At 39.1% G+C, this 25,144-nt stretch overlaps 1 protein-coding gene across 1 annotated transcript in view; it reads right to left on the bottom strand.

The window, feature by feature from the left end:
- Positions 1–1,686: 1,686 nt before the first annotated feature.
- CNTN4 (contactin 4) overlaps positions 1,687–25,144 on the bottom strand; it is a 537,580-nt gene continuing 514,122 nt past the window's right edge. Inside the window, exons 17-22 of the mRNA XM_036739098.1 lie at positions 21,371–21,605; positions 17,373–17,488; positions 16,486–16,672; positions 15,962–16,074; positions 6,571–6,739; positions 1,687–2,075 (exon numbers count right to left, since the gene is read on the bottom strand). Coding sequence (XP_036594993.1) covers positions 1,975–2,075; positions 6,571–6,739; positions 15,962–16,074; positions 16,486–16,672; positions 17,373–17,488; positions 21,371–21,605 — 921 coding nt within the window. The 3' untranslated portion in view covers positions 1,687–1,974. The remainder of the gene's footprint in view (positions 2,076–6,570; positions 6,740–15,961; positions 16,075–16,485; positions 16,673–17,372; positions 17,489–21,370; positions 21,606–25,144) is intronic.

Here is a 25,144-nt window from a genome sequence, read left to right on the forward strand (position 1 = left end):
CAAACTGGATATTGTGAGTGATGGCCATAGGTAGAGACTTATGACTCACTCCATAATCTCAAATGAGAAAGCACAGAATGCTGTGTTGAAACAACAATCCAACAACCATAACAACAAAATCCTGACCAATGGATCCAGGAAGGCAAGAAGAATGCTCCCAAAAGACAAATATCTTTACAAATGACAGCATATTTATTAACAATACCTTTAAAAAAAGATTACATTTGCTAGATCACTGATAAATATCATTTACACTGGGGATGGAAACTACATGGGGTGTCCTAGTTTTCATTTATTTTGCTCTTTTTATTGTTTTTTGTATGATTTTTGTATTTTTTTGTATTTTCGTTTTTTAATTTTTTTTTGTTTTTGTCTTTACATAGAAGTAACCATATTAAACTAAGAAAGGAACACAGCGTGAAATACTGACAATATTTTTTTTCCTGGTTAACACCCTTGACTTTTACACAAGTGGAATCCTGATTATGACTTTACTGAATAAATATATTTAGACGGTTTAAAAGTTAACTCGTATTATTTGTAAGCAAAAATATGACAAGTTACAGGCAAATTCAAGCTCTCAGGAAAGAAAAAAATGGTGGCAGCGCGTTTAAAGGTGAAAATTTTTCTAGAAAATTTTATCGCTTTAGTTATGTTGATAGCTCTGTCAAAGTCAGCTTACAAAATTCCCCTATAACAACAAACAGTCCTTTCCTGAATAACATGGTTTGTTTCATATTGTCGCTTTCCAATGCAATTTTAAGACTAAGAATGTAAAAGTTTATAAAGCAAGTAGGCGGCCTACATAAAACTCGCGATTCATTAAGGGAACATACAATCATACCAAGGATCTTTCTGAGGATTCATAGGAAAAAAATGTACTTGCAACAATTGCTTGCCCAAACAGGAGAAATCTGTCAAATTCCATACATTATCTTAATTCAAATGATGGGATTTTTTAAAAGAGCTACATAGATATCATATATAAGAAATTTTGTAAATAAATTATGAAACCATCAACATAGAATTACCTTTTAAAATGTACATTCAAAACAGATACATTTCAAGATAGGAAAATTACCTCTTCTCTTCAAAGACTTGGTTGACTATAGTAACTTGATCTATGTTACTACAGGATATGTAATGTTGATTTCCATGTCTAAGATAATGCTACGACAAAGACAATAGAAACTGGGTTGAGTATAAAGAAAACTTTACAGTGTGAGGCGATGCTAATGTTATGGATGGGAATATTGCACAAAGTGCCCCTAGGGCGGTGTGTTTATGCTTTTGAGATTGCAGCCATTCCTGAAAATTGTTTTGTAGGTCACAAAATCCATGGGATGATGGGAGTGGGGATTGGGGAGAGGGAAAGAGTGAGGAGCGAGTGAATTTTACATGTCATAAGTACTTGATTCAATGCATTAACCACCATCATCACTGCTATTTAAATCCAGTAGCCTTGAGTGACAAACCAAACCTCCAGTTGTTCTACCTGGGGATGCCTTGTAAAACTGTACAGTCAAGTTGCAGTTGATTCACTGAGACAAGTTTTGAACACTCCATCCTTAAAGGAAACATTTTCAAATCATAATTTTATGATAGTGTCACCCATAGCATTTTACAGCAAGAGGAAAAAAAATCAATATCTACATCATATGTTAACTTTAAAAAATTCTATAAAACACTAAATATATAATAAAAAATATGCATATAAGGACATATGTAAACTGCTTTGGTAACATCGTATTACAGATGTTTTCAGTGCATTGCAGAGTTTCCAAAGAAACTTCAGACAAAGCTATATTTGCTTTGAGGAAGTACTGTATAATGCCATTTCTAAAGAAGCATAAAACATTTTTTCCAGTAATAAGATGTACTTGAACAACAATATTACTTAGTACTGGGTGTCTTCAAAACAACTAGTTAAATGTTGCTTATATTATCATCAGCAAGTCCTTTAGATAATTTTTGTCATAAACTGGACCTCGCTGTGAGGGAGATCATTATTGTGCTGATGGCCGACAACGTACAAGCATTCGAGGTTGAGGCTCCTGACCCTCTTGCATACGCGCCTGGAAAGAGAAGAAAGACAATTCATTGCAACAGGTCGAGTTACAGAGCTGAATATTCAGCTGATGACAGATGTTGGGGAGAGCTGAACATCTGTCAGTAGATGAGATAGACTGTCTGGAAATAGCTGGCACCTCTAGCAGTATCCTCCTTTGGACCAGGTATTGGAGGGGAGAAGATGGAGAGGGTGATGTTAGTAATGCATTCATACAGCATTTTAAAATTTAGGACAAGGTAGCTAGGTGGTCTGGAGTTGGGAAGACTCATCTTCTGGAGTTTAAATCTGGCCTCAGACTAGCTATGTGACCCCCAAGCAAGTCATTTATCCCCGCTTGCCTCAGTTTCCTCATCTGTAAAATGAGCTGGAGAAGAAAATGACAAGCCACTCCAGTATCGTTGCCAAGAAAATCTCAAATGGAGTCATGAAGAGTCAGACATGACAGAAAATGACTCGACAACACAAAAAGTTTAGGACAGCCCTGTGAGGTAGGTAGTTAATAGATTATAGAGCCCACTTTACAGATGAGTAGCATTAGGCTCAGTGAGGTTAAATAACTTGTCTAAACTTCACACAGCTAGTAAACAACAGAACCAGAAAAGGCACTTAAGTCTTTGATCATCGATTACAATCAATCCTTTCCATTCTATCTTGGCAAATTCCCAAAGAAATGAGCTTTTCAGGGCATATCTGGTTCAAACTTATCGGTTGCTTTAATCAAAGTACTACTATTTCAACTCAAATGGGAATCTCCTTGTGAATAGAACAGAGCAGAAATGGTGCAGATTCTCTCAAAACTACGTGTGCTCTCTCTTCTAAGCGAGACACCAACTGGTGCATCTGTACTTCCTGGAGGTTTACAATGTACTGTACACATATGATCTCAATTCCTGAAAGAATAAATTTTCTCCACAGCATGTATTGTTCATATTGGACTGCCAATTGGATTTGAAAAAGAATGTGAGTCCTCTCATAAGGAGAACCTGATTCTATGAAACCCTGGAATCACAAGTCAAACCAAAAGAAAAATAAAATCTTTGCAGCTGCTTGTTGAGATTCCATCTCACTTAAGGTGAGATAAATGAGTCTCAACCTTCTGTACACTGAAGATAGCTTCCATATCTCTCCACGGGTTTGGCTTCATGTCAAGATTAGAAGTGATCGCTCTTATAACTTCCTCTGAATTGAATCGAGTTTGGTCCCCTTCTGAAAAGTGAGGAAACTCAGATCTGTGGGTTTGTATGAGCTAAGGATGCTACATATACCTTCCAATCATTCCTAGGGTCTGTTATGCCAAAGTACTCCATGTACTTGAAGAGATGTGCTGTCCAGTATCCTCAACAGATAGTTCTAGAACCATTCACGTGAGGCATTTCCAAAGAGAGATGCCTCTACAAGCGAGCAAACACTCAAAGATTTGGTTTGGAGCATCCAAGTATTAAGAAAAATTCAGTTCTACTTACTGGCTTCATTCATGTGCATACTACTGAGACTCAACCTTTACGCCATGTAGTGAGTGCTTGTTTTAGATGGAAAATTCATCTACTACTGCTTTGTATAGTGTCAATAAGCAATCAGTCAATAAGCATTTATTAAGCACTTACTCTGTGCCAGGCACTGTGAAAAGTGCCAAGGATACAAAGAGAGGCAAAAGGTTGTTCTTGGCCTAACAAAAATTAAGATCATTCACAAAACATTTCAGGTGAACTATAGTCAGAGGCAGTATGGTATAGCAAATAGGGAGCTGGCCTCAGAGTCAGTCAGTTTATTAAACATTTATTAAGTTTACTAAGTATTTATTAAACATCTGCTTTGTGCTAGGCACTGTGCTAAGCAGTGGGCATGCAAAGGAAGGCAAAAGATGCTTCAGGTCTTCAAAGGGCTCATGGTTTAATGGGGAAGACAACTATGTTAAAATAAGCTATATAAATTGGAGATAATAACAAGGGGGGACATTAGAATTAAGGAGGGTCAGGCAAAGCTTACTGTAAAAGGCAGAGTATTAGTTGAGACTTGAAGGAACCCAGGGAAGCCATGAAGCACAGAGGAAGAGCATTCCAGGCATGGGGCACAGCCATTAAGAATGCAGAGACAGGAGAGATGGAGTGTCTTATGCAATGAACAGCAAGGAGGCCAGTGTTATTTGATCACAGAGTACAGGGAGAGGAGAAAGGTATAAGAAGATCAAAAAGGTAGAAAAGGGCTTTAAAAAACAAATGGAAGATTTTGAATTTGATCCTGGAGGTAATAGGGAGCCAATGGAGTTTGAATAGGTGGATGACATAATCAAACCTGTAATTTAGGAAGATCACTTTGACAGTTAAATGGAGGAAGGACTGAAGCGAGGAGACACATGAGTGAAGACCAACTAGCTATTGGCACAGTATTGGTGTGAAGTCATAAGGGCCTGGATAATGGAAGTGGCAGTATCAGAAAAGAGAAGAGGGTATACAGGGGAGATGCTATGAAGTTAAAACCAACAGGACTAGGCAACAATTGGACATAAGAGATTTAAAAACGTGAGGAGTAGAGGAGCATACCTAGGTTGTAAGCCTGGGTGAGCGAGCAGTGGTACTCAACAGTAATAGGGGAATTTGGAAGAGGGGAGGGCTGGGGTGGGGTCAGAAGATACTGAAGTCAGTTTTTGACCTATTGAGTTTAAGATGTCTTCAGGATATCCAATCTGAGGTGTCTGGTAGGCACGTGGAAATGTGAGATTGGAGGTAGGAGAATGGTTAGTGCTAGATAATTCGATTTAAGAAGACACAAAAACCTGGATTCGGGTCTTGTCTCTGATGTGTACTGCATACTGGTTGTTTGACTCTGGTCAAGTCAGTTGGCCTCTCATTACTCTAGAGAACTCTCTAAGATTACAAATTGGTAAGAAGATTTCAACCTCCTTTGCAACAAAGGCTTCAAATTCATTCTGCAGAGTGAATTCCCTATATCAATAAAATCATAGTTCCAGTTCATATCCCTATAATCACTGTGTACATACATTCTTCGATATATTCAATTGAATAAACCTTTACTTAACACTCTTTCAAGCCTATAATATGCTTATAATCAATCAATAAATGTTTATTAAGTGCCTATTATGTACTAGGTATTATACTAATTGCTGAGGATACAAAAAGAAGCAAAAGAAATTCTTGACTTCAAGGAACTTAGAATCTTAGTGAATCTCCTTATGTCAAAGATTTGTCACTATCTACACATAGGAAAGACCTGGTGTATATGATGCTCTGTCTCCTGGAGTATAATTCTGTCAAATCCTTCTCAGGAGTAAAGTTGGTCAAACTAGCTAAGTGTTTAAATGTTAAGTCTTATGCTTAGGTTCAAAAAATCAACTTCACAAGCTGAAAGGAGAAATAACACCGGGTTGGGGTTAGAAAACCTGACAAAAATCCAAGTACTGTCATTTACTACCTTGGGGGAAACATTAAATTTCCTTATCTGTACAATGAGAGGGTTGGACGAGATCAGGGCTTCTTGAACGTTTTTCCACTTGGGAACCCTTTTCACATTTAGGCAGCGCTGGTTGGCCTTGCATGGCCCCTGAGGGCATGAATAGTACAAAATACCCATGCCTTGTGTTCAGAACCTGGGCTGCAGTGAAGTTGTCCAATGCAACATGGGCAAATGCTGCTAGAAACACCTTGGATTCATTATGCGTTTGATTTTTAATTAATTTTTGTGTGTTCAGAAACCTTTTACTATTGCCAAATTTTTCACAACCGCATATGGGGTCCCACAGTTTAAGAAGCTCTGGACAAGATGGCCTTTCAATTCTCTTCTAGCTCCCAATCTACGATCACACATAGGCATATACATATGTACACCTATGGATACATAATACACAACTTGCTCAAAGGGGCTGATTTGAGAGGTGGTCATTTCCCTTTCCCTGGAGGCCTTCAAATAGAGGCTAGAGAACCACTTATATTAAAAGAAGGGACTCTGGCGCAGTTACAACTTGGAATGAAAATTCGTTTAGAGTAGGGACTGTTCTGCTTTGGTCTTTATATCTTTGGGGCCCAAAACAGCTTTGTACATAGCAGGTGTTTAATAAATGTTCTTTGGATTAAATGCTGATTCTGAGATTCTGCAGTCCTATGTAGAGACCTTTCTTCCTGCTTATACTAATTGACAGATTTTTTCTTTTGATTTTTACTCCATCCTTTTGTTTGATGCTGCCTGAGGCTGTGTCAGCATGTACAAATTGGTCCAGCTGTTTAATTGACTGATAACCTGTTAAGTCAGTCAAAACTTATTTGTACATTTAGAAACAGTCTGAGATCAGCGAGCAATAGTCCCCTGAAGAAACTGAGTTATACTGAGTTCCCTTTTATTAGATTTCTCCCTTGTCATACCTAATTGCTACTAGGTCTTGGTCCAGTGGTTCTGGGATCATTTGCATGACTCGGTTACATGACATCTCCATGCTCTCTTAAATAACATCTGTCATATCAGGAAATGCTGAAAAATGGCATTCTTACTTGATATCTTTGGAATTCGAATTTGTTCACTGCTACTGCCATCTCCTCCATCACTAAATGGCCTAATTTCTATTATGTAGTCTTCATCGAAAGGCAAAGAAAGCTCCACCGATGTCTTGTTTGTTTCAATTACAGAGGCGCTGCTCTGTCTGTTCCATCTGTATGAGACCTATAACGCAAAAAACAACAGGCGTCCATGGCTGCCCTCAGAAAACGCCCCAAGCTTCCCAAATGCCAACCACTTTCTGCCTTCCCCTGTCCCACCCCAGAAGGATGAAATGAAACCATGGCCAGAGGGGTTGGCCTCACCCTAGCCCCTACCCCGATTAGGAAACAGCAGTCTAAAGACCCAAACACTATGAGACTATGAAGAGCTCATAAAGATGCTTTCACAACCATAACCGTCTTCAGTCCTCATAGCTTAGCAAAACGAATCAATACATCCACCTGACCATTCTATAGATGAAGAAACTGAGGGACAGGGAGGTTGAATGGTTTGCCTAGCATCACATAGGTAGCAAGCAGCTGAGCCAGAATTTGATTATTCATTTCCTGGAGTCTTGGCTTCCTCATCTGTAAATGTTGTCACCTTCATTTTATAGATGAAGATAGTTTCAGGGAAGTAAAATGACCAAGGCCATAAAGCAATTCATTGGGAGAGTTGGCTTGCTGACTTTAGGGTCAGTGCCCTTTCTCATACAACACGCTGCCTCTCATGGGATAGGATGGTCATAAGATCATAGATTTATGGGGCCTTGGTACCTTAGAAGGCATCTAATCCAACTCCATCATGTTATAGATGTTGAAAGGTTAATATCCCAAGAAAAAAGTGTCTTGCCCAATGTTGCACAAGTAGTAAGTGGTAGAAAAAGAATTCAAATGCAGGCCCTTGTACTCTTTCTACTGGTAACAGTGATGCAGCTATCCCAATGTTAAAAGAAAGACTTAAAAACTATAATGCTTCCTTAAATTCCAGTTTTCTAAATTATGCCAAAGCTTCCTGATGACCTTTGAATTAAATAGTTTTTCAAATTAGTCTGAAAAAAATCATTCACTCATTATGAACAGATTTTTATCAAATCATATGCTAGAAATGGAAGTGGCTACAAATAAGTTGATTAATTACTCAACATTTATTAAGCATCTATTTTGTGCCAGGAATTAAAAAAGAAGTATATAAACCACTGTCCTTGAATTACTGAGCTTTTGTATATTCTAGTTGGCATACTCACCAACTTGGCTAGTGGATAGAGTGCTAGGCATGAAGTCAGGAAGGCCTGAGTCCAAATCCTGTCTCAGACATACTAAGCCGTGTGACCCTGTCCAAGTCACAACCTTTCAGTTCCCTGGGCTCCTTTTGTGTAAAATAAGGGGGTTGGATTTGGCCTCTCATATCCTTTCTAGTTCTTAATCCATAATACTAAGATCTTATTTTACTCTCAGAGCTAAAATGTCACCGACAACTCAGATATCTAGGCCTACCCTTGCTGTTCATTCATTTGGTCATACCAATTCCCTCATTATCCAGGGAGGTACAGGCTGGGTAAAGAGGGGGGATGGTAGAAAGTCTTCTGACCTCCCTCCAAAATACTTCTCCAGGATGGAAACCCTCACAGTTGCTCCCAGAACAGCAACTTCATACATACATGGTAAAAGGAAAGTCATTGGGAGGAAGCACAATGGAAAAAAGCAGCTCTCTGAAAGTCAATAGTTTCCAGTTTCAGTCTTGCCTCTTCTATGCATTTGCTGTGTGGCCCCAAGCTCATGGAACCACCCACTCCACTATGGAGGGAAGAAAAGAGGGAACTGGTTCTTTTGGTGAATTGGACAGCTTTAGTTCAGATGTATATTCTATGATCTTGGACAATTCACTTTTCTTTTTATTAATAGCTCAAATGTATGTAGCCACTTAAAAATAAATGTATCATTCATCCTTTCTGTTATATTGCCATAACTTCCCACGACCATCCCCCTTGTCCTCCCAGTAGAATCCTCTATTTAACAAAGCATCATCAGTTAAGCAAAACAAACCAACACGTCAACTGTGTCCAACAAAGCATGGATATTCTATAACTGCTGCCTCTCCCATAGTCTGCTGCCTTCCTGCTGAGAGGTAGAGGGCAAGCCTTCTGATATCAAGAACGGTCACTGAATTGATTGCAGTCCTGACATCTTTCAGCATTGTTTTTCTTTATGTCATTATAGTCGCTGTTTAAATGGTTCTCTTAACTCTATTTACTTTTTAAAAATAAAATCTTATTTTCCTGTTATCTTTTGTCTTTTAATCACCCAATACTTTCTATATTTCTCCCATCACCCCTACCCAATGAGGTATCATTAGAAAAACGGAATGGTGCAGTAGAAAATCATGCTGGACCTGCTTTTGACTCTTATTATCTATGTAACCTTGGGCAAGTTTGGTCCTCTTTTTTTTCTTTATCCATGAATTGAGGAGATTGGACTAATTAACCTCTGAGATGCTTTCCTGCCCTAAACCGATGATCCTATGATCTTTATGACAAAGATTAAAAAAAGAGGAAAAATAACTCAGCAAAATGAATCAATACTGCCACTTGGTCAATTAGAGCTGAGGCAACTAGTCCATTCTCCTCATCCTATGGATGAGGAAACTGAGGCACAGAGAGGTTAAATGATTTGCCTAAAGTTGCATAGGCGGCAAGTAGCTGAGCCAGAATTTGATTATTCCCTTCCTGGAGTCTTAGATTCCTCATCTATAACTTTCAGTTATAGATCAGTAACTTTCTCCTCTCTTAAATCAAAGACTGGCTACCTGGACACTGCTTCACACAGGGTCCTTGCATTTCTCCAGGAAGGTGTCAAGCTTTCACATATCCCCCGGTACCCCAAGCCTCTAATTTATATCTTACTACAGCAAGGCACTGAATAACATTTCCTGAAGTCAGAAAGACTCATTGGCATCATTCCTCCACCCGAGGCACCTCAGATATCTACTTCAGTGTCCTCTTAGTCCTTACTAATGATTGTGCACCAATAAATGCCCCGGTTTATTTAGAGATGTCAAAATTTCTCATTGCAGGGCTCCAGGAGAACAAGCTGGTTTATCAGATGCAGAATCACACCCCAAGTTCCTGGAATAAATTGCTTCTTTGATTTACCTCCCCCATCCTTTCCAGGTATCAGGAAATTCAACTAATTTAAAGTATAAATCCTACTCCCAAAAGAAAGATTTCCTGGGAAAAAAAATAACAGACTGTACCCAGTCTACAAATTCATTTGCACCTTGAGTTGAAACTGGCTTCTATAGCAGAGGACTGGCATCTGAGTCTCCTCTCTCCTGGAGGTGATGTGGCCCAGGGACAGATGGACCCTGCCCAGACCACTGACCTCATGCTCAAAGCTTGGGTACTCAATAGATTCCTCCTACTCAAGTCCTATGGTCTGTATTTTTACTCTCTCATGACAAACCAATACAACAAGCATTTCTTAAGCACCTACTATGTGCTGGGCACTGTACCAGGTATTGGGGATACAAAGCCACAAACTAAACAATGCTTGACAGCCTAGGAGACAGCTAGGTGTTAATGGATAGAGCACTAGACCTAGAATCAGAAAGTCCTGACTTCAAATCCAGTCTCATTTGCTAGCCGTGTGATCTTTGACAAGTTATATAATCACTGCCTGCCTCAGTTTCTTCAGCTGTAAAATGTGGAAAATAATAGCACCAGAGTTGTTGTGAGGATCAAATGAGATAATATTTGATCACACTGTGTGCTTAGCACAATTCCTGGAATATAGTAAATGCTTGTTTCCTTCCTTCCTGGATACCCCTTGCTCCCTGCTCATTGGCAGAGCTGGAAAAGCAGGCCGATGACCATTTCACACCTTCTCATGGCCATGGTGCCTACTCTCGCTATTTGGTTTGCAATGAGAGGTAACGGGGCATTGTGGGTAGAGTCAGCCTTGGGATCAGGAAGGCTGGATTTCAGTCCTGATTCTCACACACATATTGCCTGGTTGACATGAGGCAAGTCACATAAACTCTTAGTGCTCCAGACAACTGGCTAAGATGATAAGTCACAGAGAAGGTACCCATCTTCACTGGTAGAGTGTCCTCAGTGGGACTTCCCCACAATGATGAAATCGAGAGGTCCAGCCCAGGCTTGCAATGAAGAAATGAAAAACAAAACTACTATACACGGATAGAAAAAATAATAGCTGACATTTGTGGAGGTGTTTTAGGAAGGGCAAAGTGCTTCACATACACAGTATCTCACTTGATCGTACGGTGTGGTAGATACTATGGTATCATGAGCTACGATTTATAGCTGAAGAACCCGAGGCTTGGAGGTGAAGCCACCTGCCCTTGGTCATATGGCTTATAAATATCAGAGGCAGAATCCAAACCTAGGGCTTTGTGATGCCAAGTTTCCAGGCTGGACTGTGGGAGGCTTCTTCCCACCAGTAAGGGCAGGGACAAGGTACCCACTTCACATTAATCAGTGATCACAGCGACATCTCAAAGGAAGCTCTGGTCAGGTTTATAGGAAGCTGGAGCAAAATGCCTTCATCCAATTCAGTGAAAGATGGTATTACATCGGTAGAAAGGAGGGGAGGCTAGAATTGGGGGCAGGATGGTGGAATGGCTATTTCCTGCTGCCACTGCATTGAGTACCAATGGTATCCTGGAAGATGGAATATTTCCAATCCCAAATCATTAAATGTTAACCTGTGCCTTTCAGTCTATCCAGACAACTAACACAGAATACAGAATAGCCCAAGAATCCAGGAAATCCAGGTAAAACATTTTCTACATAGAAGAGGGGAAATTGGTGGAGATGAGGGGGACAGGTATCTATACTAACTCTGACTTAGGAAAGTCAAGCAGAGGCAATGAGGTGTACTTGCTAGATCTCTTTTTGAAGCCAAAGAATATAGTGCTCTCTCCTTCCTAAATTTGTCTTGTAATTACTTATTTGTATGTGTTGCGCCTCTTCCATGCCCTCTTACCCCTAGTAGACTGCAAGATCCATGAAGGCAGGGACTTTCTCTTTTGTCTTGCATCCCCTGTCTCTGAGAGTCAGTGAGATATGGTGCAGAGAGAGAGAATTGGCCTCAGAATCAAGAGTTTGAGTCCCGCCTTTGACACAGATTATCTTCTAGGCATCTCTTTAGAACTATAAATTGTGAAGAAGGTGCCAATCTACACTGGTTAATTTCCAAAATTCCACATCAACGAAACCACAGGACCAGTGCCTACTACACAGTAGATGCCTATGTTTGTTGCAGGTATAAATATTTGCTAAATGAATGAATGACACCATCTGGTACTCTCTTCACTACATAAACATACTTCAGAGGAAAAAAATAGCTTGTTTAACAAAAAAGTGGTAGCCAGTAATCATTGCCCCTGTTTTGTTTTGTTTTTTTTTTCTCATAAAAGAAAATCATGTAATTTTCTAAAGCCAGTTCACTCAAAAAAACTTCCACTTCACATTTTCATCACTGCAATTTTCAAAGTCTGAAAGCCCTAACAAATAATTTAGTAGCTCATTAGCCTTCAGCTCTTCTCTCATCACTCCCCTTGAAAAAGTCCTCAGATTTTATTTTCTACTAAAGATTCCCTGGCTGAACACTTAATACTTTCCATGGACTTCTGAGGCTTTCTGCAGTGTGCTTCTTACCTTTCTTAACTAGAGAAATGGGAGTTTGGGGGCAATAATTTATTTTTCCCTTGGTTTTATAACTTTGCTATTAGGTCTGGTTACTTGGTTTCCAGCAATTTCATATTTGCATTCCAATCTCTTTATTCTCAAAGGTGGTAGTGCCTCAGTGAAACTGGGAAGTAGAAATATTTTGTCTTCAGGAACTCTTCCTCACCTTCTGTACTTTGTGTTCTTTTCCACCTCCCTTGTACCAACTCTACTTCCTTCTGCTACCCTAAATTGACAAATACATGATAAGTTAGTTCTCGCTGAGGTACTAGCAACTCAGAGAATCACAGAATTTCAGAGGAAGGAGGGAGCTTAGCGGATCATCCAGTCCAACTGTCTCATTTTAGAAGAGGAAAGGATTGGCGGATATGGCTGCTGAACCACCATCAATGATCTTAGAAAGATCATGGAGAATAGGAGTTAATACAGTGGATAAAACATCGGACCTGACGTCAAGATGACGTGAGTTCAAAACTGTCCTCAGACGCTTCCTTGCTGTGACCCAGTGTGAGTCACTTTACAGTTTCCTCATCTGTAAAACAGGGAGTCTACAGAGCATCTACCTTGCAGGGTTGTTGTAATGATGAAGTGACATAATATTTGTAACATGTCTGGCACAGGTTAGCCACTTAATAAATGCCTTTTCACTTTTCCTGTGGGGCAAATATTCCAGTTTTTGAAAAAAGGAAAGAGAAATGAGCCTACAAACTATAGGGCTACGTGCTTTACTTTGCTTACTGACCAAAACAGAAAACACATCAATAAAGGGATGGTTTGTGAACATTTAGAGAAGGAAGTAGCAGTCACAAAGAGAAGGACAGCTAGGTGGCACAGTGGATAGAGTGCCAGCCAGGCTTAAAGTCAGAGAAGACTCATCTTCCTGAGTTCAAATAAGGCCTTAGACATTTACTAGCTGTGTGACCCTGTGCGAGTCACTTAATCCTGTTTGCCTCAGTTTCCTCATCTGTAAAATGAGCTGGAGAAGGAAACAGTAAACCATTGCAGTGTTTTTCCCAAGAAAACCCCAAATGGGGTCACAAAGAGTCAGACATCATTGAAACAAATGATCAACCATAGTCATAAAGAGCTAGCACGGCTTCATCAAGAATAGGTCATACTGCCCTCAACTCATTTCCTTTTTTGATGGTATTACTAGATTAGTATAGGGACGGGATGCTATAGATATATGCAGTTCACTTACAGTTCAGAAAAACATTTGATAGTTTCTTATGTTGACCTTGTAGAGAGATGAAGAAATATGGTCTAGATGACAATACAATTAGGTGAATTTAGGAACTGCCTGCACAAGCAGAGCCGAAGGGCCATTATTAATGGCTTGATGTCAGTTTTGTGGGAGGTCACTAGTAAGGTGCCCCAGGGATTCATTCTTGTCCTCGTGCTATTAAAACTTCTGTCTATGACTTAGGTGAAGATGTGGTTCTCAAAATGACACAAAGATGCAGGGAATGGGGGTGGGTGGGTTGGGGTCAGGGTGGTGGGTAGCTAACATGCTGGATGACAGAGACAGGATCCAAGATCATGACAGTATTGTACAATGAGACACATTTAATATGGATAAATGTCACTACACTGGGAGTAAAGATCAACTTTGCAAATACAATATGGGGGAGGCATAGCAAGATGGCCTTTCAGTTGAAAAAAGATCTGGGTTAACATGATTCCAATAGCAAAAGAGCTAATTTGATCTTGGGCTGCATTGAGACCAGGAACAGGGAAGTGACAGATTGGCCTCATCTGGGTGATTCTAGTCAGTTCGGGGCACTTCTTTTCGTGAAAGATATTGACACAGTGGAGAACATGGTGCTGCTTGTCTGGAGGCCCAAACTGGGCCAACAAGTAAAATTTTCAGAAAGAAGGAGCCTATAATCAAATGAGGCTCAAGTAAAATGTCCGAAGAATTAGAGATTCATCCAAATGGACTCAGCTGCCCCAAGAGGCACTGGCTTCCCTTTGTGTACAGTCTTTACAGAAAGACTAGATGACCGCGTAGGGGAGACGCTGAATGGGAGATTGGCCAGGCACTGCGCTGCACTAGATCTCTTTTGAAATCTCTTTCAACACTATGATTTTATGACTGTGACACTGAGGTCAATAGAGGTTCCACGGCTTGCTCAACATCACCTGACTAGTTAGTGGCAGAGGCAGAACTAGACCAAAAATAATAATAATAGGTGACATTTACATAGCACCTTAAGATTTGTAAAGAACTTTACATATGTCATATCATTTGATCCTAATAATAGTCCTTTGGGGTAAGCACTGTTATTATTTCCACTTTATAGATGAGGAAACTGAGTCTCAGACAGGTTAAGTGCCTTCCTTTGTCCCAAAGGTGGAAATGGGATTTGAACCCATATCATCCCTGAATTCAAGTCTTGCTCCTTTCTTCCTGTTTCTGAGTCTAGGATTTTCCATTTCTAGCTATGTTTTCTTTCTATAATATCCTCCCACCAGGGATTTTTGCATTTTAACAGAGCTCCAAATGAAAAGAGGGCAATGCTTAATCAAATTGAATGGATATCTAATGGTGTAAATTTAGACACTAAGGTACCTGGATGAGGTTGATGCTCAGAGGCAGACAGACCTTCCTGGTACCTCTCAATCACGCTCAGTAAGCTTCTGTTTATACTGCTCACATTTGAGAATACTTTGGCTTAAACAATTACTACATTACCTAATAACCCCCTTGTTCTTCAGATGCTAACTGAAATCATCAAACGATATCTTCCTTCGGAAATTTCTGTATCATATCTATTTTAGAAAGATGGCCCATTCTTCATAGGCTCTAACATTTTTTGCTGTCTTTCCTACTTGGACAAATAAGAGTTCTGGGTAAATGACTTATCTTCTCTCTTACTGTATCTTACTTTTCAGAACAGTTTAGCAAATAGGCTCATTGATCCATTGGCTTAGCAATCCAAGGGACCTCAAGGGCCATATTGTCTGGTTTGTAAATTTTGTAGATGAAGAATCAGGTCCACACAGATTAAAAGACCTGCCCAGGATCCTCTGGGTAGAAAGTGGCAGAGCCAGACCCCAAACTCAGCTCTTCTGACTCCAAATCCCATATTCCTTCCGATATACCACTTCAAATTTACATCCTTACTTGTTGGAAGGAATAATACAAAGCTGTTGAAAACCACTATTAATGTCAACATAGCATAATGGCTGTAGTTTTCAATGGTTCTATTTTGTTCCTTCCAGTTCCTTAAAGATAAAACTCTGCCTGAGTGATCAAGTGAATGAGTGCTCGCATTTCCACATAAAAAATCTTCCACTATCCAAGTAGACATACCAACAAAAATGATCAACCACTAGTAATATTTGGAACCGCATTACTATTCATGGAAAATAAAAATAATTTCAGAGGGAATAAACAATGAGCATAAAATTTTGAAAGAGAGACTTTACGACTTGTTTGGGAAGCCATAAAAGGACTCTCAGACCATTTTGATCTGGCCTGCTTAAATTGGGTCATCCAATTTTTCTCCACATTCTGGGCCAGTGTGTTGGCCCATTTGTCCAAGATTCAGCTTTATGCAGAGAGCCACATTTGGGCCTTGAAGTATAGAAGAACAAGTTCTGGAATGTTCTCTATACATTTCATATATATCAAAGGAAAGGCAATGATCCTGAGAAAACAGTCTCATTATTGGTCTTATGAATTAGTTACCCACTTTGTATCCTTTTACTTCGGATTCATTGTCCAAGGCTTTGACTTGATCCCAATTCAGTATAATTTTGGAGTCCGATGAATTCCATATGATGTTTCCAGGAGGTTGACTTGGTGCTAAAAATTAAGATAGACGAAGTCATAGATTATTAAGTTTCAATATTTTCTGATGGATGTGTTCCTTACTAGAATCCTAAAGTGGAGGCAATTTAATGGGCAATTGCACTGATATGTATCTCCAAGGTCACTAAAAATCTGACATGACACAGTATTGCAAATGGAAAAAGATGCAGTTGGCTGCCCAACATCTACAGCTGGAAGAGGTAGCCCTCGCTGACGAGATAAATGAAACCTAGGCCCATCTGAGAGCAACAAGATTACCATGGTATTACCAGAGGATCAGACAGCAGCACAGAAATCCACACAAATGTGTATATTTATGGCCATCTAAACCCAAGTAATCATACGGGACCAACTTTCACAAAAGAAGAAGCATGGCCACCTTGCTTCCAAACAACATGGACTTACGTGGCTTTTTTGTCGTCACATTGACAGTCACACTGTAGGGTCCAGTTCCAGCAGTGTTGTAGGCCTTTACAGCCAAGTGATATAAAGCACTGCCTTTCAAATTGGTTATTTTTGTAGATGTTTGATTTCCAATTGTTCTTATTTTTCTAGCATTTTCTTCTTTATCGTCATGACTCCAGTATTTGACCTGGGAGAAAATGACAGAGCAGCTTAGGAATTCAAGCCCACTATAAATATTCCCAATGGTGTACTGAGGTAGCTTTACTGATTGATTAAGCTAGAAGTGGCCCTGAACACCATTTTCTAAAGGGGCTCTCCAAGGGCATGGCTTTGGATGCTCCAATAAAACATATAAGGAAGACCCACTTTTGCTCATTTCCCCGTAGTTGCATTGTACTCTGAGATGGGAAATTGGATACTGTAAAATCTGACTCATTGAATTGCTTCTAAGTTGTCTTCACGCAACATAGACAATCTCATGGCATTTTGCCAATGAGTACCCATATTTGCATATATGCACATATATGTATATAATGCATAAATAAGCTACTAAAAAACAACATTAACGTCAATATTATATTATGGTTTTCAGTGGTTCTTCCTCTAAGCTCCTCAAAGACAGAATACCGCATGAATGATCTAGTGAATAAATGCTTCCTATGCAAAGGTGTGTATCAGGATATTGAAAGCAGCTCCAGTGAAAAATGAAGCTTTCTCCCTCACCCCCATTTCCACATCTCACATCTTTAGTTTATTCTCAGTTAGTAGCCAGGTCTTTAAAACATGTATTCTTAAGTGGCTATCCATGCCCTCTCACTAGATGTCATATACATTTCTCAATTAAAATTACTTATTCACCAAAGTCAAAGCAAATGTATTTTTCTTACCTCATAACCCTGTATCCGTCCTTTACTAAATGACTCTAGGGGAGAGGACCAGAAAACTTCAATGTCTGTAGCAGAGAGGCTTCTGGCAAAGATGCTGGGTGGTGGTTTAGTGGGTTCTGTGGAAGGACATGGAAAAAAAGTTTTAATTTTGACAGAAATGATTATTTCTCTTATATTAACAACCAATTAATCAGGGATCCAGTTTTTTTCTTCCTATTTCCTCATTCAAAGTGCAATCTCTCCAGAACATTTCTGACCTTGCCCCAAAATTTACCCCACTTAAATGATCTGATCTAGGAGGATTTCTTATTCCACCTGGCTCAATGCAACTAGTTATTTATATGACTCTGGTCTGGAATTGGCATCAACATAGGGGAAGATTTTCCCCTTACCTGTATAGCTACGACCCTCTTCTTTTATGGCAAACTTCTACAATCATGTTAGGTGATCAGTATAAACACAAACATCTCAGTCACTATAGTAAGAGGCAAGTATAAGATTTGAGCTATTTAGCTTAGAATTTTAGTCCTTTCTATATTATAATCTACTAAGTAAATGGGCACTTAGCCATGTTATCTGTCTGTTACTAGTTATATATTCCTGTGTAAGATAAGGTCCTTTAATTTCTCACAATGGTAGGGGGATAATTAGGCAATGATGTAAAGACTTGTGAAACTAAGACATAATTCTGTTATTTAGTGAGGGTTATATCATAACTGTCTCAGTTCTGTGTTAATAAAAAAGATTTCAGCACAATTAGTTATCTCAAAAGAAGACTGGTTGTAGTCTATCTTATAAATGCCTTAAAGAGGCTTCCACTTAAAGAGAGATGCTTTTACTAGGGGTTATTAATTTGACTATGGCTAGAAGTTGAAAATGTTTTATTATAACCAACTTATTTAATAAGCACTGTTCTTAAATAATATATTTATACATTCCATTCCAATACTGTTTGTTACAATTATAATTAATGGAGTGACTTTTTAAAGAATTCGTTAGAGTCCATCTTCTTATAAAAAGTGTTCTGTTATTAGTCCTGACTCTATCTTATCCTCCTAATGGAGGAGTGAACAATGCCAAGTATAAAAATTGGGTTCTAACTTTCAGTTTGTACAGGGTGTCCCTAAAGTCTGGACACATTGGAAAATTGACAGCAATGTGGAGTTATTGCATTGAGTTCATGTGAATCTTGCAAAGCGCATCAACCTTTGCATCACATATAATGGAATATTAACAAATAATATCTTCAATACGATTTCCAATTAAATAAAATGTGGTTGAAAATTTCATTCATTTCTTGAAAATATGCATTTTTGCCTATGTGTCCAGACTTTAGGAACATCCTGTATTTGAGTTTCTTAGATCTACCAACATAACAATTGGCTAACCTAAAAATGTAAAGGTTCCAAATTTAATTTTCTAATAGTAGAGACAGAAGGTTTGAGCTAACTCTCACTAATTGACTTGGTTATTGGCAAAGTAAATTTAAAATTGTGTTAAGACCAATTTTGTAAGAGATTTCTAGCAAGAAAGGGGATCTCTACAAGTGACCTGAACTGGAGAAGCCAGTTAGTTGGAAACTTCTCTGAGATCACACCTAGATCAGAGGGCTGCATCAGATGTTTCCAGAGAATCAGACAGCTGTATGTATGAGATGAGACTTCTGAGCCTTAAGATTTGGTGGACCTATGAAATGGACAATTTTTTTTTTACTATTTGCTTTTTCACTATGAATCGAATCTTTGATCTGTAAGGCTTACTGACCAAAGGGGACTGTACTCTTTTGGTATTGTCAATGCGTTGGTCAATCTTTCTCCCCTTTCACCCCACATTGTTTCCCATCATAAGCCCCATATTTAGAAATCCTTGGTGAAGTGTTTGTCATATCAGTTAGTAATTCATTGAGGAGACTGTATGTCTCGATAGAATCAAATGGGGAAAGGAGAGAAATGATTGTTTCTCTCATGTTAACCAAGTAATACCAGGAGAGAGGGAAAATTCAGGTATTTTTCCCTTCCTATTTTCTCATTCAAAGTCCAGTCTCTCAAGAACATTTCTGACCTCACCCAAAAATTTACCCCAGCTAGACTATACTATCTAGGTGGAATTCTTACCCTGCCCAACTAGAAAACCTTATAAAGAGAATCTAATCTAGGTGAATTCTGGCCCATTGTGTTCTACTCAGACAAGCTTGGTTGGGGGTGGGGGTAGATCCCTTTGTCTAGATTGCCCTAACTGGAGGTGGTCTGGGTAGAGAGGAGTAAGAGTGACATAATCAGAGTCATATACCTAGCCCCTCATTAGAATAGGCCCACTTTTCATTATCATATTCATTCTCTCATTTATTGTTAACCAATCAGAGTTGATTTCTGCTTGTTGAGAACGCACACTCTTCCAAAGGTATAAGCACCAAGATGCCTCCATGAGGAGTCTTTGATTTATGAGAGAAAGCCAAATGACCATCCTTTTATTAATTATTTGCTAGCTGTAATTAATAAAATGATTAACCAGAATTACGTCTCTCAGACTTTTCATACATCATAATCTCCTGTGACGGGCTTTCTCTATATGTAGCACTGATCTAGATAGGTAGGCCAAAAGTATTTGGGATGTCCAACTCTGAGCAGTTATATACATTTGTTCAGGGGCAAATAGGTCTTTTTGTGGATGGAATTTTTTATTGAACGTATGCATTTGATTCAGTGGCACTAATTCTCTCAGCTCCATATAAGCAATGGATCTCGGGAAATGATCTAGAGGTGAAGCTCAAGCATCATGTTTATGTAGCCATCAATTCCCTTTCAAAAGAGTGGTCCTGGTAGATGCCACCAAACCTGCCAAGCAGTTCAAGCCTCTAGGAATTTTTAACCTCACATTTATGGATACATTCAGGGTTCCATGAACTTAGATGAAGGAAAATTTACATCTTTATTTCAATATACATATTTTTATTTGGAATTCTATAGATTTTATTTTATTCATTGGAAAACATGATTCTGAAAAGGGGTTCATAGTCTTTACCAGATTCCCAAAGGGTACCTAACACAAGAAAGGTTAAGAACCACTATTCTAGACCACCCTAATAAAGGCCAGATGCAAACATAGTATAGTGGATAGAACGTTGGATTTGGAATCATCAATGTAAAGAATCTCTGTGAGGAACTTCCCCTCCCAGTGTAGACTGGCACTTCCTATGCAAATTGATTATCTTGTAGAGGTAGCTGGGGGACACTGAGAGGTTAAGTGACTTGCCCAGCTCACAAATCAGTATATGTCGGAGGCATAACTTGGATCTAGATCTTCCCAGCTCCCTCTCCATTAAGCCACACTGCCACTATGGAGCCTGACTCTCAGTTATTTAAGTGTAAACATTTGGGGCATTTCTACTAATACCGGATCAATGCTTTTTTTCCCTTTCAAAAGTTTTTGGAGAGTTACAATGATTCTATAATTCGTAACTAGATCTCAGGTCTTTTAACATAGTGCTCATTCCTCTTTACTAAATGATAGGGATAAGGACTGGTTTTGTAATTCAATTACCATAGGGAAGTCCTGGGTAAGGAAACTCCCTCTAACAACATAGGTCAGCACCTCTTCAATTTATAGTCTTAGAAAGTTGGCCCAGGAACTGACAGGTTAAGTGGCTTATCCAGGGTAACACATCCATTATGTGTCATAGTCAGGACTAGAAGGCAGGTCTTCATAGCCTCAAGGTCAAGTATATAGTCTTTCCACTGCCATGTCTCTCTTATGCTACATAAATCTAAGTTAAATTCCTTTGAAACTATCAAATATATTCCCATGCATATGAAGTAAAATCATGTGATTTTGGTGGCTATCATAGGATTTAATTACTTCTGGCTTTTTAACTTAAACAGGCAACGCAAAATCTTTCATGGCTGTGAAGAAAAGCGCAAAAATCAGGATCATGCATCAATCATCAAACATCGAGACAGTGACTAGAGAAGAAAAGAACGCGGCCACCCTAAACCCCATACCTTCTTCCGCAGAATACACCACTGTGACTGGACTGAAAGAGCCTTCTCCTTTGTTGTTGTAGACTCCCACTTTCACTTCATAGGGGGAGAATGGAGGCAGGCTCTCGTTCCTGAACACGTATCTGGAGGCATCTGCAGAAGCCAACACGGTCTGCATCCAGCTCACTTTGCCAAAGGGTCGAAATGCTACCACGTACCCAAAACCTCCTCCATTTTGTAATTCTTCAGGGACAGTCTGGGAAAGAAGAGAGCGAGTGTTCAGAATTAGCAAGGATGTTTTGGGAGGCTGAATCATCTTCTCCTTTTCGGGGTACTTTTTAGAGGGAAAGGCAGAGATTCTTCCTTCACTTTCTTAATGTTCCCATTATTACTACTACTGGTACCTATATTATCACTATTAGTAATATACCATCGTATATTGTTAATAGGTTAATAAATTGTTTAATGTCTCTTAAGAACTAATAATAGTAACATATGTATCATGCATAATTTTAATACAATCATATTAATATACTATAGTAAAATGTAATACAAGGAAAATTAGGAACCCCTGAGTAACCCCTAGCTACTGACAAGCACCCCCAGAAAGAATGGACTCAGATATCTTTGGCATTTAGCAAACCCCCTGGGACTCCATGACTCCACCAAGGAATGTCAATAGATAGGACCATCCCACTGAAGGATAACCTGGAAGACCCTGTCTAGCAGATATCCCTGGGGCTCCGTGACTCCACCAAGGAATGTAAATGAGATTATCCCACTAGTAGGATAACCTGACTGAATCTTGTGATCAGCCAGGACCTTTGTTCCTGTTCCCCCCCCAAACTCTGTACCCCCACATATCCTATATAAGCCAAGCCATCACCCCAACACGGGGCCATTGATTTGTGGTGCAGTACCCCAATGGCCGCTGGCTAATAAATTCTCCATTTAAAACTTATACTCTGTGGTGTGTCTCGCTCGCTTCTGGTACAACAAATGACAATATAATATACTATAGTATATTAATGTGATTACAAGTCATATATACTTATAGCATATTATGATAATAAACTATTATAGTCTATATAATATAGTAGATAATATAATATATAGTATAGAATATACTATAGAATAGTATTATATCACACATAATATACTACAGAATATATGTTTATATTATATATTAATAATATACTATAATACATTATTAAAAGTAATGATTAATTATTACTATTATTACCAGTATATTACTATTATTAATGATTAAGTATATTACTATGACTATATCACTATTAGTAATATTATCAATAACATACTACTATTACTATATATTCTTAGTGTATTATTAACACTAATAATATACTCTAATATATTATTACTATTATTAATACCTAACAGACATATAGCAATTTAAGATTCAGAAAGTATTTTTCTTACAACTCTGTGTTAGAGACATTGCGGTATAGTAGAAAGAATGATTAAGTTGGAATCAGAGGTCCCGGGTTCAAATCCAGCCTTAATCATTTACTATCTGTGTGATTCTGACCATTTAACCTCTCTGGGTCTCTGTTTCTTTTTTCTGTAAAAATAGGGAGTCAGAGTAAATAATTTCTAAAATTTCTTCTAGTTTTCAAGCCATTATCTACAATCCCATGATTTACGATCTTGGCGGATTATCTCTACTTTGTTGCTCTTCTTTGCTCTCAAAGAGGATCAAAGATATCAAGAGGGTAATGTCTTGACTTTTGAGTGACCTGGATTTAAGTAAGGCATAGCTGCACAAAGTCGTCAGCCTCATTTTCTCCTCCAGAGTCATCAGAGTCCAGCGGCAGGACATAAGTCAAGACGATTGGTGATGGCTCCAAATGCAGTAGGTGACTGGAGCCTTTCTAAATTAAGGTCTTTCCCAGGTCTCAGTTTATCTGAGGCAACACTCATTCCATGACTAAGAATTGAGACAAAAGATAGCCTAGTTTACACCACAAAAGTATCAGTCTGGGAGGGGAAGACCCTCATAGTTTCTGGCCCAAAGAGAAAACAAGTGCTATTTACAACTCACTTTAAATCCTCAAAACCTAAACCATGAGCTACAGAGGCTTGGACTAAGGTTTATGATTGGTCATTCAAAGAAAACCAGAGTGATTTGGGTCTAAAGGCTAGTCAGGTAGCTCCATTTGCATCACAATAGAATTTTTAAAGCCTTTCTTTTCTAGAGCTGTATTTTAAGAAATCATAAATGAAAGCTGTAGGACAAAAAGTAAATTGTCCCAGCTTTTTGGGAAAAAAAAGAAAACCTTTAAAAATTCTAGCCTACAACCCCAAAATATCTTACAAAATACTAGTGACCAAAAATTATATTCTTTTGGACAGAACACCCACATGTAAAGGTATGGTGCCCCAAATGGAGAGAAGGACCACATGTGGCAAGGGAAGGAGGAGGAAGAAGAGAATGAGGAGGAAGAGAAGAGGAGGAGGAGGAAGAGGGGAGGAGGAGAAGGAAGAGGGGAGGAGGAGAAGGAAGAGGGGAGGAGGAGAAGGAAGAGGGGAGGAGGAGGACAAGGAGGAGGAGGAGAAAGAAGAAAGACAAAGAAAGAAGGAGAAGGGGAAGGGGAAAGGGAAAGGGAAATAACATCATTCTCCAACTTGAATTGGCAGATTGGGTTCCCAGAGGGCAGCTACTACTACTCATAGATAACATGACATTTAATATAACATGTTCTCCTAAAAAGCTGGTTCCCTCCTTCCCACAAATATATACAACATCGATGGAAGGACTAAGCTTAAACATAGACCATAATAGTAGTGAGGCACACTACAAAGGGAGAAAGACTTTCAGAAACAGGTGTTGTATGGGTTAATCTTCACTTTGCAGATGAAGAAACTGAGGTTCAGGGTGTTAAGGGACTTGGCCGATCATCACACAACTAGTATGTGTCAGAGCCAGAACTCAAACCAAGGTTCTCTGACAATAAAAAAGTGTACAATACTACCTCTGTTGGCACAGTGAGTAGGAAAAAGAAAAGAGAGAGTTGGCAATGGAAGGGACCTTAGAGACCATCAAGTCATTTTACATATAAGGAAACTGAGACTTCACTTTTATTATTAGAAAAGGTTTAAAAGAAGCATTAGGACTCCTCTGACATCCTTTCTCACTAAATCTATGATCTTATGCCCTAAAGAGTACTCAAGTTTGCATAGAAGTTTGGTGAGCAAGCCAGAAGTAGAAAATAGTAAGCCTTTTGACTTATTTTCCAGGGCTCTTTCCACTAGACAACACTGGGTATAAATCTGAATGCATATTTTCTTAAGGTCCTTTTCAAGCTCTTGGTACCTTTGGGGCCGACCACCATTTGACCATATAGCATATATCTTCCCTCAGCATGCATTAGATACCAAATGTCCAGCAGACTCAGAAAACACTTTGATAAAAGGAAGCCTGACCTATAGTACTCATTGATTGGGGAATCTGACACATGAAAATTATCTGGGGAGTTTCTGGTGCTTTGATGGGTGAGCCAAATCCAGTCACATTCATATCTTCACCCAAGAGCCTTGGGTTTTGAAAAAGCAAGACAGTGTCCGTTCTGCTGTTGCAACTAAAGAACCTCCTGATTTAATGTAAATCAGAGAGTGACTGGCTTCTCAGCTCTTAGGGCTGGTTTTCCACTCAGTAGTTGAAGCATGTGGCTAGAGGGTGAATGATTTCTATGGCTGCTAATGGTGCTGTCCCATTGGATAAATGGAGGATTTTAATTTCTGGGGCTGTTGTCTGGAATCCTTCAACGGCATTGA

Source organism: Trichosurus vulpecula, chromosome 9 (genome assembly GCF_011100635.1).
Source record: "Trichosurus vulpecula isolate mTriVul1 chromosome 9, mTriVul1.pri, whole genome shotgun sequence".
In the NCBI taxonomy this organism is placed as follows: domain Eukaryota; kingdom Metazoa; phylum Chordata; class Mammalia; order Diprotodontia; family Phalangeridae; genus Trichosurus; species Trichosurus vulpecula.